General features: G+C 41.8%; 1 protein-coding gene across 1 annotated transcript in view; it reads left to right on the top strand.

Annotated features, from left to right (window-relative positions):
• LOC125447749 (uncharacterized protein C7orf31) overlaps positions 1 to 11,698 on the top strand; it is a 64,421-nt gene extending 52,723 nt beyond the window's left edge. The window contains exon 9 of the mRNA XM_048522430.2: positions 8,193 to 11,698. Coding sequence (XP_048378387.1) covers positions 8,193 to 9,080 — 888 coding nt within the window. The 3' untranslated portion in view covers positions 9,081 to 11,698. The remainder of the gene's footprint in view (positions 1 to 8,192) is intronic.
• The last annotated feature ends 2,791 nt before the right edge of the window (positions 11,699 to 14,489 follow it).

The raw sequence follows: 14,489 nt of genomic DNA, 5'->3' as shown, positions 1-14,489 counted from the left end.
TAGTCTATTTAATGTGCAAACTGCAGATGTCTACATTGTCATAGAGTCATAGAGATGAACAGCATGGGATCAGACCCTTTGGTCCAACTTATCTATGCTGACCAGATATCCTAAATTAATCTAGTCCCATTTGCCAGCATTTGGCCCATATCCCTCTAAACTCTTTTTATTCATGTACCATCCCAGTGCCTTTTAAATGTTGTAATTGTACCAGCCTCCACCACTTCCTCTAGCAGCTCATTCCATACATCACCACTCTCTGCATGAAAATATTGCCCCTTGGGTCCCTCTTAAATTTTTCTCCTCTCACCTTAAACCTAAGGTCTCTAGTTTTGGTCTCTCCCACCTTGAGAAAAAGACCTTATCTATTTACCCTATCCATGCCCCTCATGATTTTATAAACCTCTGTAAGGTCATCCCTCTCCCTCTGATGCTCCAGGGAAAATAGCCCCAGCCTATTCAGCCTCTCCCTATAGCTCAAACCTCCAGCACTGGCAATATCTTTGTAAATCTTTTGGAACCCTTTCAAGTTTTGCAATATCCTTCCTATAACAAGGAGACCAGAATCGCACACAATATTCCAAAAGTGACCGAACCACTATTCGATGCACTGAGCAATAAAAGTAAACATATCAAATGCCTTCTTCACTATCCTGTCTACCTGTGACACTACTTTCATGGAACTATGAACCTGCACGCCAAGGTCTCTTTGTTCAGTATCACTCCCCAGGACCTTACCATTAAGTGTGTAAGTCCTGCCCTGATTTGCCTTTCAAACATGCAGCACCTCACATTTATCTAAATTAAAATCCATCTGCCACTCCTTGGCCCATTGGCCTATCTGATCAAGATCCCACTTACTCTGAGGTAACCTTCTTCACTTCCCACTACACCTCCAATTTTGGTGCCAAATCATTCACATAAATGACAAAAAGTGGTGGACCCAGCACCGATCCTTGTGGCACCGCTGATCACAGGCTTCCAGTCTGAAAAGCAACCGTCCACCATCACCCTTTATCTTCTACCTTCGAGCCTGTTCTGTATCCAAATGGCTAGTTTTCCCTGTATTCCATGTGGTCTAACGTTGCTAATCAGTCTACCATGTGGAGCCTTATTGAACACCATACAGAAGTCCATACAGATCACATTAACCACTCTACCCTCATCAATCCTCTTGATGACTTCTTCAAAAAAACTCACTTAAGTTGGTAAGACACGATTTCCCACACACGTTGATTATCCCTAGTCAATCCTTGCCTTTCCAAATTCATGTAAATCCTGTCCCTCACGATTCCCTCCAACAACTTGCACGTGAAGTTGCCTGGCTTTCCTTACCACCTTTCTTAAATAGTGGCATCACGTTCACCAACCTCGAGTCTTCTGGCACCTCACCTATATCTATCAATGATATAAATATCTCAGCAAGGGGCCTAGCAATCACTTCCCCAGCTTCCCACAGAGTTGCAGGGTACATTTGATTAGGCCCCAGAGATTTATTCACCTTTATACATTTCAAGGCATCCAGCACCACCTCCTCTGTAATATGGACGTTTTTCAAGATATAACTATTTATTTTCCCCTAATGTCTCTATCTTCCATATCCTTCTCAGGAAACTCTGATGCAAAATACCAGTTTAATATCTCCCCCAGTTCATTGCAGTTCCACACATAGGTAACCTTACTGATCTTTGCGAGATCTGATTCTCTCCCTTGTTATCCTTCTGTCCCTAATTTATTTGTAGGATCTCTCTAGATTCTCCGTAACCCTGTTTGCCAAAGCTGTCTTATGTCCCCTTTTTGCCCTTCTGATTTCCCTCTCAAGTATTCTCCTACTGCCCTTATACTCTTCTAGGGATTCACTCGATCACTACGTCTATACGTGACATATGTTTTCTTTTTTTTCTTGACCAAACCTCAATTTCTCTCGTCATTCAGCATTCCCAATACATAGCAGCCCTGCCCTGCACCCTAACAGTAACATATTGTCTTTGGCCTCTCATTATCTCATATTTGAATGCTTTCCTGCTTTCCAGCTGTCCCTTTATCTGCAAACATCTGCCCCAATCAACTTTTTAAAGTTCTTGCCTTATAGCATAAAAATTGGCCTTTCTCCAATTTAGGACTTTAACCTTTAGACCCTGTCTATCCTTTTCCATCACTATTTTAAAACTAATAGAATTATGATCACTGGCTCTAAAGTACTTCCCCATTGACACCTCAGTCACCTGCCCTGCCTTATTTTCCAAGAGTAGGTCACGTTTTGCACCTTCTCTAGTAGATACATCCACATATTGAGTCAGGAAGTTTTCTTATACAGACACTTAACAATTTTCTCTCCATTCAAGCCCTTGTATGGGGGGGGGCGCAGTGAGGGGGTGGTGTCTGTAGTACAATCACAATAAGGTGATCACTGCTTTCTTTCTCAGTTCCATCGAAATAACTTCCCTGGATGCATTCCCAGGAATATCCTCCCGAAGTACAACTGTAATGTTATCCCTAATCGAAAATGCCATTCCCCATCCTCTCTTGACCCCCTTTCAATCCATCTATACCCTGGAACATTAAGCTGCCAGAGCTGTCCATCCTTGAGCCATGTCTCTGTAATGCTACGACATCACAGTCCCATGTTCCCCACCATGCCCCGATTTCTTCTGCCTTACCTGTTAGGCCTCTTGTTTCAAAATAAATGCAGTTTAATTTATCAGTCCGCTTTGCAGAACACCTACGCTTGGTTTGCAATAAACAGCTGTATCTCCCATTCGCGAACCATTTCAACTCCCCCTCCCATTCCACAGACAACATGTCCATTCTAGGCCTCCTGCAGTGCCACAACGATACCACCCGAATGTTGCAAGAACAGCAACTCATATTCCGCTTGGGAACCCTGCAGCCCAATGGTATCGATGTGGATTTTACAAGCTTCAAAATCTCCCCTCCCCCTACCGCATCCCAAAACCAGCCCACCTCGTTCCCGCCTCCCTAACCTGTTCTTTCTCTCACCTATCCCCTCCTCTGACCTCAAGCCACACCCACATTTCTCACCTACTAACTTCATCCCACCCCCTTGACCCGTCCATCCTCCCTGGACTGACCTATCTGCTCCCTACCTCCCCACCTACACTCACCTTTACTGGCTCCATCCCCACCTCTTTAACGTGTCTGTCTCCTCTCCACAGATCTTCTCCTCTATCCATCTTCAATCCACCTCTCCCTCCCTCCCTATTTATTTCAGAGCACTCTGTCCCTCCCCCATTTCTGAAGAAAGGTCTAGGCCTGAAACGGCAGCCTTCCAGCTCCTCTGATGCTGCTTGTCCTGTTGTGTTCATCCAGCTTCACGTCTTGTTATCTCTCTACCTCGTTCTCTGCTTTGTTCCTGCCTGCTCTGACTGTTTGACTTGAACGTTTTTCCAACTACACCACTCTCAGACTGATCTCTTTTCTCATTATCTCCCTGGGTCCAACCCCACACTCACAACTAGTTTAGGCTCTCCCAAGCAGCTCTAGCAAATCTCCCCCCCCCAGTACATTAGTCTCCTTACAGTTCAGGTGCAATCCATCCTCCTTATATTGGTCACTTCTACTCAAGAAAAGTTTCTAATGGTCCAAAAATGTGAATCCTTATCCCCTGCACCAGCTCCTCAGCCAGGCATTCATCTGCCTTATCCTACTACTCCTACTCTCACTAGCTCGTGGTACCAGGAGTAATCTGGATATTGCAACCCTCAAAGACCTTCTTTTTAAATTCCTGTCTAATGTCCGATATTCTCTCCTCAGATTCCTGTCCATTTCTGTTCCAATGTCATTAGTTCCAATGTGTACAATGACCTCCTGCTGGTCCCCCTCCCCTTTAAGAATATTCTGCACTCTCTCCGAGACATCCTTGTTTGTGGCACCAGGGAGGCACCACACTATTTTGATATCGTATCATCGGCCATAGAAACATCTGTCTGTGCCTTTGACTACAGAATCCCCCTGGAACTTGGCATATCCCTTGTTACATTAGAGCCAGTCTAATGTAACAAGGGTAATGCACGTATGGGAAAGATGTTCAAAGGTTGAATAGCTGAGTTATTTGGAGATTTGTGTGCTTCCTCTGATACCTGGACTTCATCTCTCCACATTCCCAACAAAGTCTCTTATAAGTCACCATATCGTCTCCAATGCTATAACCCTCTGAAGAACTCCAACATATTTTGGCATTGACTCTGGCTTTTGAACTGGTACGTGAGACGTGCCACAAATTTTAAACTATGGGCCTTCACAATGGCAACAAATCTCCTTAAAACCAAATGTTAAACTCTGGAATATGAGTAGCATACTTTAGGAAGAATATCAAAGCATTGAGGATGGTGCATAGCAGATTAATGATTTTGATACCCAGGATGTGGAGAGACCAGAGAGGTTGGTATTGTTCTCCTAGAATGATAAAGGGTGATTTGTAGAAATATTCAAACTTCTGAGCAGTTTAATAAAGTAAATAGGTTGGCACTGTTTTCATTGCCAGGTGGTCAATACCCAAAGGACACAGATTTAAGATAATGGTAAAACATCTGGGGTCACATGAAAGTTTTATATCTAGTGAATTTGAAATACGCTCCTGAAAAGTGGTGGAAGGAGATTTAAATTTTCATAAGGTTTAAGCCTTTACATTTTGCAACACGCGCTCTGGTTTATAATTTTGATGTTGAATTACAAGAGAATAAATTAGTGGCTCATTCAAAATGCTCTTATATTTTAATGCCTTAGTTTATTTTCCTCATTTTTGTAAAGTTAAAAATGAAAATGGCTTTAAAATATTACTCAAAATTATTGCAGATTTACCAGAGGAAGAAAACCAAAAACAAAACGTTAAAATATGAAACTGCTTTAGTATTTTCCTTGCAACAAATACATACTTCAGTGATATCTGACATCATAGAATGTTTAAGTATGTTTCAGTGAGTTTAGTCGTACAATCATCTGAAGCAGCCAGAGATTCTCCTTCAGAAGATCAGTTGGGATCTCCACTCCTAAATGCAGTGTACTGTCTCTTTAGTAACCTTTTCAAGGGACCAACCCTGGATTACTGTATTGACCTGAAGTTTCTCTTAAAAGTACAATGCTGAATCATACGCTGAGCTATTTGTTTAAATTGCAAGGTTTGAACCTGCCAAGGAAGTTGTCATTTTTTTTAGATTTCTTTAAGTGGTGTTCCATCATGTGAAATCCCTTGTAGCCAATTTAAGACAAAACAGCTTGTAGTTTCTTTAGAACACCAGGCCTTGTCGCATCTCTGTTCATGCAGTCTCCAAGGTTTATTTTCCCTAAATCGAAGCAGACCTACTTCTCTTCACCTACATGATCTTGGCTGCCACTCGAGAACATTGCCTCCTTTCACCTGGTTGAACTTTACACTAGCACTGGGGATCGTGCAGTTGCTTGAAATACTAGGGAGAGTACATCTCAGCGGTGTGGAACCATTAGCTACATGTTCTGAGCAGTGGCTTGGGGGTAGTGGGGGAAGAAACCCCTGGTGTGTGGAGTCTGCATTTGCCAAACCCAGTGAGGAGTAGGTGCAATGAGTCAAGGCAGTAAGGATATTGCTGGACTGACGTCGCTGCTGACAGACCCCCTTCATCGGCCGTAGGAAGCCTGAATTAAAAAGCCCTCATCTTCTCCATGGCGCCTCTCCCCACCCCAACCCCGCAGCCGACTGCAGGGAGGCCGTTGTGGTTCATCATTTGGCCATCTATTAAGTTGATGCGCTGTCTGCTGCTGGTTAGAATGGCACTGACAATGAGACAAGGCCCTTAATTGGCACCAATGCAGCACATTAGCCATTAGATGAAGAGGCATCCTCCACCTTTCCTGTGTGCAGTTTCAGGTTTTTTTTATATATTCCAGGAGGGATGGCGATGCATTGAAGACAATTCGGATGCTGACTAGATTGACATCCGGGATGAGTGGGCTGACAAAAAGTTAAAAAGCAGAACATTTGGAAAGAATTAACTGGATTGAACAGAGTCAGCATGGTTTTGTCGAAGGTTTAATAAATCTACTGAAAATTTTTAAGGTTGAATCTAGTAGACTTGATAAAGGAGAACCAGTGGATGTGATGTATTCAGAGCTTTAGGAGAAGCTTTTCATAAGGTCTCACGTCAAAGGTTTGTGGGCAATGTTAAAGCACATGGGATGGGGTTATATATTAGCTTAGATTGATAATCTGCTAACAGACAGGAAATAATATGGGAATAAATGGGTCTTTCTCTGAGTTGCAGGCAGTGGGGTACTGCAAAGATGAGTGCTTGGGCATATAAACTATTGTTCATGGTTTACACAAATGACTTGGATGAGGTCCAGAGACTGTGAACTCGACAACAAGTGATTCATCTCTTGTTTTGCCAAAGCCTATCCACTATCCACAAGGCACAATTTAAGAATGTGATAAAATACTCTCCAATTCCATGAATGGGTGCAGCTCCAACAACACTCAAGAAGCTTGACTCCATCCAGTACAAAGCATCTACTTGACTGGCATCTGTCCACCACCTTCAACATTCAGTCCTTTCAGCAATGACACAGAGTGGCAGTAGTACATACAATCCACAACATACACTGTAACAACTCACCGAGGCTTTCTTTGATAGTGTCTTCCAAACCCCAACAACTACCAACTAGAAGGGCAAAGGCAGCAGATACATAGAAGCAAGTTCCTTTCATGTCACATACTGTTCTAACTTGGAACTATATCACCATTCCTTATCTGACATTGGGTCAAAGTCCTGGAATTCCAAACATCACTGTTTGTCACCTATATCTGTTGGACCACAGCAGTTCAAGTAGACAGCTCACCACCACTTTCTCTCAAGTAGAAATAGACTATAAAAGCTGGCTTATTCCAGCAAAGCCCCCGTCCTTGCATGAATAAAAAAACAAATCAATGTTGAGAAGGTTGTTATAAAGTCATATGGTTTCCTGGGATTTATAAACAGAGGCAGTGCAAAAGCAAGGAGATAATGATAAGCCTTTGTAAAACACTGGTAGGCCCCATCTGGAATATTGGATTCAATACTGGGCAAACAATTGAGGCTTTGGGGACAATGCAGAGAAGATTTATTAATACCAGGAAAAAGGGACTTCAGTTAATTCAAGAGGCTAAAGAAAGTTGGTATGTTGTACTTGGAATAGAGGAAGTCAAAGGAAACTGCAACTAAACTTTTAAAATTATGAAGGAATGTAGTAGAGTTAGTAAAGAGGCAGGGGATTTAGTAAGCAGTAGTTATTGATGTACGTTTATTCACTCAGGAGCTAGAAGATGAAAAAAGCATAGTAAAAGGCCAAGCTAACAAAGTGTGGGGCTGGATGAACACAGCAAGCCAAGCAGCATCTCAGGAGCACAAAAGCTGACGTTTCGGGCCTAGACCCTTCATCAGAAAAAAAATTAGCTTGGATTCTGCAGCATCTGCAGTTCCCATTATCTCTGATAGTAAAAGGCCAATCTAGTCTGCCAAGCCTATGACCAACTCTTTGACTTAATAAATTATCTCTAAACAATCTCACTCTCCCTAAAACGTTGCAATTTTTTTTTTTCAGTAAATTTCAGGTTGATTACAGTTTTAATGTGGGTTTTTTGGGGTTTTCATTCAAGCCTGGTGCAGACTTCTGACAAGAATCTTTTAGATAATAATGCTGACAATATGCACATGAAAGCAAAGTTGCAGATGTCCATGCTATTCTAGTCTGAACCTTCTGACAGACTCCTATCACAGGACCGCAGAAGTCACAGTGACACCAAAGGATATCTCAGAGATTCACCTACATATTCACCTCCACAGTTCCCAATTTGGGATTTCCTGCAGATTACTGGTTTGAAATTAATGGTTTCCCAACATAAACAAACGAATTGATGTTTAATTGCATTGTTTTCTGCGGTTTACTTGTCCCTTATTGATATCCATTGAGTAAATTAATCAGTTTTAGAGTTCATCACACACATAGAGCTGAATACATGATTGATTTAGCATGTATTACTTTACTTTAACCAGCCACTAATTTTTGATATCCAGGTATGTCAAGCCTAACTTTCAGACTGTTTAAAATGAGCAGGAGATGTAATTTAAATCATAGATACGGATATTAAGAACTAGCTTCTAGCAGCCTATGTGTTGGGTATTTTATTTTGCGGACTTACTTTATTTCAAATTTTCCAACAGAAAGAACAGTCTCATCCGGCTTTTTTGCCGAATCCACCATTGCGGCCTTTGAAGAAAAAAGAAATCAGTAAGGTTTCCACCGATGATGCCATTGGTATTCAGACTCCAAGTGTACAAGTGCACGAAGCCAAGTCACCATTGCCCGTTTGTGAATCTGAATCAAAACCAAATGATGAGGTAGAAATATGTAGAGAAGATAAACTGATTTCTTGGCAAAATAGGCGATGCCAAACAGCTTATTCGAGTGCTTTCTGCCCTGAGTATGACGTCCGTTTGTTAAGGTACAAAGTTCAGCAAATGAAGAATTCTGAAAAACCCTCTGCATTTAACCAACACCAGAAAGAAAGGATAATGGATTGTTGGGCAACTCCAGTTATCAATGTGGACCAAGCTTGCAAATTAACAGATTCTGAGAATGTTCAGCCCCTTTGGAAGAGACGAAAGTCAGTGCAACATGACATCAGCTATGTAGATTTGCCACAGAGTAAGTTAGCTGGTTTTACAACAAAACAGGACCAGATATCTCTGAGCAAACCACCTTCACCAAATAGGGTTGAGACTAAAGATCCAGAATGTGGTAAAGAATTCAATTTTGCGTCTGGCGATACACAACCCATACCTACATCATATGCTTCAGAGAATAAGGAAATGTTTGATCCAATCCAACAACCACAGGTGGAAAGGAGCAATATGTTGATCTGTGATGATCCTAGGCTTCAGGTCTCAAAACTAAAATTTCCCTATGCATTCAATAAGACAGAACGACATAAGCGATTACTTGAAGAAGCTCCTGAAAAAACAATGGATTATCGAGATAACATCTATTCAGGGAAGAGGCACATTTTCTTTGGGTTAAATTCTTCTTATTTCCATAATGGAACTTTTTAATTACCCATGGCTTTTCTGAATCTCTAATAACATTAAAGGTAATAATGATTTGCCTTTTAAGTTATTGTACTTTAATGTCTGAACTGTACTAGAATTTTGGTACTCAAATTGCATCAGATCATAACAGAAAATTAATCTTCACTTAATGATTCCACACTAACTCTTCATTCTCAGTGGTTTCAATCTACTTTCAATCACACTTTACTTTCCCTCCCTTGAATTCACTGGCCTCCTTTAATCCTGAAACCAGTTTCTCTATTTATTCTGAGATAACAAGGTGTACAGCTGGATAAACACAGCAGGCCAAGCAGCATCAGAGGAGCAGGAGAGCTGACGTTTCAGGCCTAGACCCTTCTCCAGCATCTGCAGTTCCTACCACCTCTATTTATTCTCCCCTGATTATCTCCATATAGCCAAAACCTTGCACTTTCCAGTGGCCTTTCTGCTGCCTTGGTCTTTGTCAAAATCAAGACCACTTACAATGAATTTCCTTGTATCCCTGTAGATCCACATCTTCACAATACCATTTCCTTCTGTGCCTATCCTGAAATAACTTGCAACTGAATTTTCTAAAAAACAACTTGCAGTTTAGCACTGCATATGCCATTATTCTTCCTGGGATTGGTTATCTCCCTGTCCATCCCACCTTGGATAATGTTGTCCCTATTAATTTTACTGTCTTTCATGTTCATTCCATGAGCTTCGAGAGGTAGAGATTTGAGTGGAGAAAACATATGATTTTGTTTTTGCACATTTTAGCCTTTTTCCTTTGGTAAGGCCATTCGGTATTCCAGAATCATCATGTCCTGCAAAGATAATTCTTTCTTCGCTAATGCCTGACTGTTTATCTTGATATCTCCTGTCCCCTGCTCTGCCACAGCCAACAATAACCAGGAGGAGGGTGTGAACTACTTTATCAAAGAGTGAGGCCATCTATTCGGCTGTCTCTGCTGTTTTACTGTTCTGCCTTCCCCCGAAGATAATTGCTCCCTATCAGCCACCCTCCTGCTCCCATTCTAAATCCACATTTCTCAACATCTTCCCCTTCCTGATAGTTTCTTTGTACTAATCTTGACCGTATGGCACACCTCCTACTGTACTGTCAAATTGAACCAAATACCATGCAATCGTTAGTTATAACGGAGGGAAGGTCACTGATGAACCAGTTGGTGGGACAGAGGACGTCGTCTGGAGAAACTAATGAAAGCAGTATCTTGTGACTCAAGTAACTGGTTCTCATAATGAGAATCATTTTCCTTTGTGCCAGGAATGTCTCCAGTCAGTGGAGCGTTTCCCATCGTTCATATTTATTTTAATTTTGTGGGGTTCCGTGATCCCATCCTGAGTCAAATGCTGTCTTAATGTCAAGGGCAGTCACTCTCATCGCATCTTTGGAATTCAGCTTGATTACACATATTTGGCCAAGGGCAATACTGAGTTCTAAATCTGAGTGGCTATGGTGGAACCAAACTGAGCATTAATGAACAGGCTATTGGCGTATAAATGTTGCTTAATGGTGCTGATGAAAATACTTTCCACCACTTTCATCCTGATTGAGAGTAGACTATTACATGCTAATTGGTTGGATTGGTTTTGACCCATTTTTGAAGACAGAAAATACAATGAAAGGAAATTTTCCACCTTGTTGGGTAGATGTCAGTGTTGTAGCTGTACTGGAACATCTAGGAACCTGGGAACAGGAGTAGGCCATTAGTCCCTCGATCCTGTTTCACCATTCAATAAGATCATGGCTGATCTGTGGCATAACTCCACATACCTGTCTTTGGCACATTATCCCCCAATACTTTGCTGAACAAAAATTTATTGATCTCAGATTTAAAATTAACTGATCTAGAAGTTGGCTAGAGACAACCCTAGCTCTGGCACCCAAGTCCTCAGTGTTACATATGGGTATTGTCACAGCCTGTAGCTTTTTTTTTGTATCCAGTGCATTTAGCCTTTTCTTGGTATCACATGTAGTAAGTCAGGCTGAATAATGGCATATGTGATGTTGGGATCCTCAGGAGGAGCCCGAGACGGGGTATTAATTCAACACTTCTGGCTGAAGATACGCACAAATGCTTCAGCTTTATCTTTTGCTCTCAGGCTGATCAATGAAGAAGAGAATGTCCATAGAGCCACCTCGCATAGTTAGTTGTTTCAGATCAATGTCTCATCCTCATGTTTAAACCGCTTCATAGTCTTGTATCTGCCTTTATCCTGCTGGAGCCAACCAACACCAAACTCTCCATTTATTTGGCCATTTGTGTATCGCTCGTTCGCTTCAACCCACCATTGCTTTAGCTTATGTTTTAGCCATCGCGGTGCCACCCTCTCCAACTAGACCGTTCCAAGTAACCTTCTCCCATTTCCTTCCTTGAGATCCTCCTGAAAAACTCACTCATTTCACCATTCTCTCTCAAATGTCCTGTTCCATCTATGTCCATTTTCAATCAAATTCTGTCTCTGTCAAGAAATGAAGCCTTCTGGCATCATAGAAAAGCAATGTTTTGTTATGTTACAATGAAAATAATTTCTCCTGATGTACTGTCACTAACTCTACAGCCTCAGAATAACATAACTGCCATGTGGACTTTTTCCTTCAATGCAAATTACTACATTTGTGTAATATTGTATACATTGTCTTGATTTCATGTATGAAAATAGGTGAATATCACTTATATTTTGTGTGTATTGGTTATAGAAAAATAGTGATTAAAGAGGAATAAGAATTCATTCAAATTGTTGTATTTATATGGGTAAAGGAATAAATTGTTATACACAATCATCACTTCACCCCTTGCCACCAGACATTCAGTTTTTTTCCATTGGCTATCCTTCTGACATAATCTGAGACTTTGTCACAGTTATAAGATTTAAATCACAATTTAATCTCAAAACGAAACATCTGATTGTTTCTTTGGAAATTTATCCATTAAGGCAATGGGAGGTGTAGTGATAATAAAATGTGAGGCTGGATGAACACAGCAGGCCAAGCAGCATCTCAGGAGCACAAAAGCTGACGTTTCGGGCCTAGACCCTTCATCAGAGAGGGGGATGGGGGGAGGGAACTGGAATAAATAGGGAGAGAGGGGGAGGCGGACCGAAGATGGAGAGTCAAGAAGATAGGTGGAGAGTGTGTAGGTGGGGAGGTAGGGAGGGGATAGGTCAGTCCAGGGAAGACGGACAGGTCAAGGAGGTGGGATGAGGTTAGTAGGTAGCGGGGGGTGCGGCTTGGGGTGGGAGGAAGGGATGGGTGAGAGGAAGAACCGGTTAGGGAGGCAGAGACAGGTTGGACTGGTTTTGGGATGCAGTGGGTGGGGGGGCAGAGCTGGGCTGGTTGTGTGGTGCAGTGGGGGGAGGGGACGAACTGGGCTGGTTGAGGGATCCCTCAACCAGCCTAGTTCGTCCCCTCCCCCCACTGCACCACACAACCAGCCCAGCTCTTCCCCCCCACCCACTGCATCCCAAAACCAGTCCAACCTGTCTCTGCCTCCCTAACCGGTTCTTCCTCTCACCCATCCCTTCCTCCCACCCCAAGCCGCACCCCCCGCTACCTACTAACCTCATCCCACCTCCTTGACCTGTCCGTCTTCCCTGGACTGACCTATCCCCTCCCTACCTCCCCACCTACACTCTCTCCACCTGTCTTCTTTACTCTCCATCTTCGGTCCGCCTCCCCCTCTCTCCCTATTTATTCCAGTTCCCTCCCCCCATCCCCCTCTCTGATGAAGGGTCTAGGCCCGAAACGTCAGCTTTTGTGCTCCTGAGATGCTGCTTGGCCTGCTGTGTTCATCCAGCCTCACATTTTATTATCTTGGAATCTCCAGCATCTGCAGTTCCCATTATCTCTGGGAGGTGTAGTGAGATGACTCAGATAACATTACATAAGTACAGACATATCAAACAGGATGATGACTTTGCAGATTTAATTATGGTTGCTGCTTTCTGGTTTGGTTTAGAACATGCAGTCAACACTCAATCTCTGGTCTCTCTCCAACAGCTCTGGTATGTTCTGCTTCCAGCTGGAGAGAAGACTCTCTTATTTCCATTTCAAGCTTGATATGTGAGCCATGACCCATGAAATCTGCTTATTAATTCTTTCTTAGCCATAGCAAAATGTACAACATCTTTAATTCTGCTGGGCCTCATTGAGGCAATGCTCATTTCTAATCTATTTAAAAGAGGCATGATCAATCTGTGGTTGACTTTTGAAGGTGATGGATATTGATGGGTCTCACCTCCCACTATCTCCTGACTTTTTCGATAAGGTATTAATTATCACTTCTTTATTTTTCTAAGAGGGTAATTATAATATTTTCCTTGCCTATTTGTTGATAGAATCCCCAAAGTGTGGAAGCAAGCCTTTTGCCTCATCAAGTCCACATTGCCCCAGCAAAGAACATCACACCCAGACCCACTCCCTTATTCCTGCATTTCTGTGAGGTGAGATGGTTGTGGATGCCTGGAACCAGTTTCTTCACTTATAAAATAGGACATAGTGGAAACATTGCTTATAAACTTAAAACTATATGGAGCTAATATGGAAGATCACAGAATGCTAACACAAAACATTACAAAGGGGGTTGTCTTTCTGTTATACAGAGTGTATATATAATAAAAGTTCATAGTAAACAGTGCAGAAAAGGTGTGGTAGTGAAATATCCTTGTTTATTTAGTTACTAAATAATCTTGTGTGATAGAAGTCTAAAGTACCATAGAGTTACAAACCCAAACACATGTTGTTTCAGGTTAACTAATAAAAAGATACAAAAATACTAAATTACATTTAGCCAAATGAAATTGTTCATGTTCTAAAATATTACAAATTAAAACAAAGTTAATGTTAAACACAACTGTTTAATTTTTTCCTTCCTCTCCTCCCACAATAAATCTCTTTTAAGATTTTTTTATTGATGACACCAGATATTTTGATAAGAATTCAACAAACTGAGATATGAGCATGTTCAACATTGGAGGATGAAAGTTGAAAGATCCTGCAATGTAGCTCCGTGAAATCCCATGATGCATTTCATTGTCATATAAGGTTAAGCAGAGTCACATGCTGCTGATCCACATCATCATCATCATCATTGGCAGTCACTCGAGAGATCTCCTTGATTTAATAGTGTCCTTCCTAGACTGGCTTATTTGCTAATCCTTACGGCATGGACTAACTTTGCTCAGAAAATGTGTGGTATGTTTTAGGATCTTGACTTTCCTTGCCTTGACCATTGGCAGCCGTCCTGACTCCTTCCTATAATTTCTTCCAAAGATAATTAGGACGTAGCAATCGCTATAACTGACACTATCGTACCGTCAAGCATTCTACCCAGCTGAGACAGCAACACCAATGATTAGTGTCCTATAAAATGTAGATCAAGGTTGAGAAAGATGCACATAATCCAT

Source organism: Stegostoma tigrinum, chromosome 2 (assembly GCF_030684315.1).
Source record: "Stegostoma tigrinum isolate sSteTig4 chromosome 2, sSteTig4.hap1, whole genome shotgun sequence".
Classification (NCBI taxonomy): Eukaryota; Metazoa; Chordata; class Chondrichthyes; order Orectolobiformes; family Stegostomatidae; genus Stegostoma; species Stegostoma tigrinum.
The sequence above is the reverse complement of the archived record's forward strand: the minus strand, read 5'-3'. Positions and strand labels throughout refer to the sequence as shown.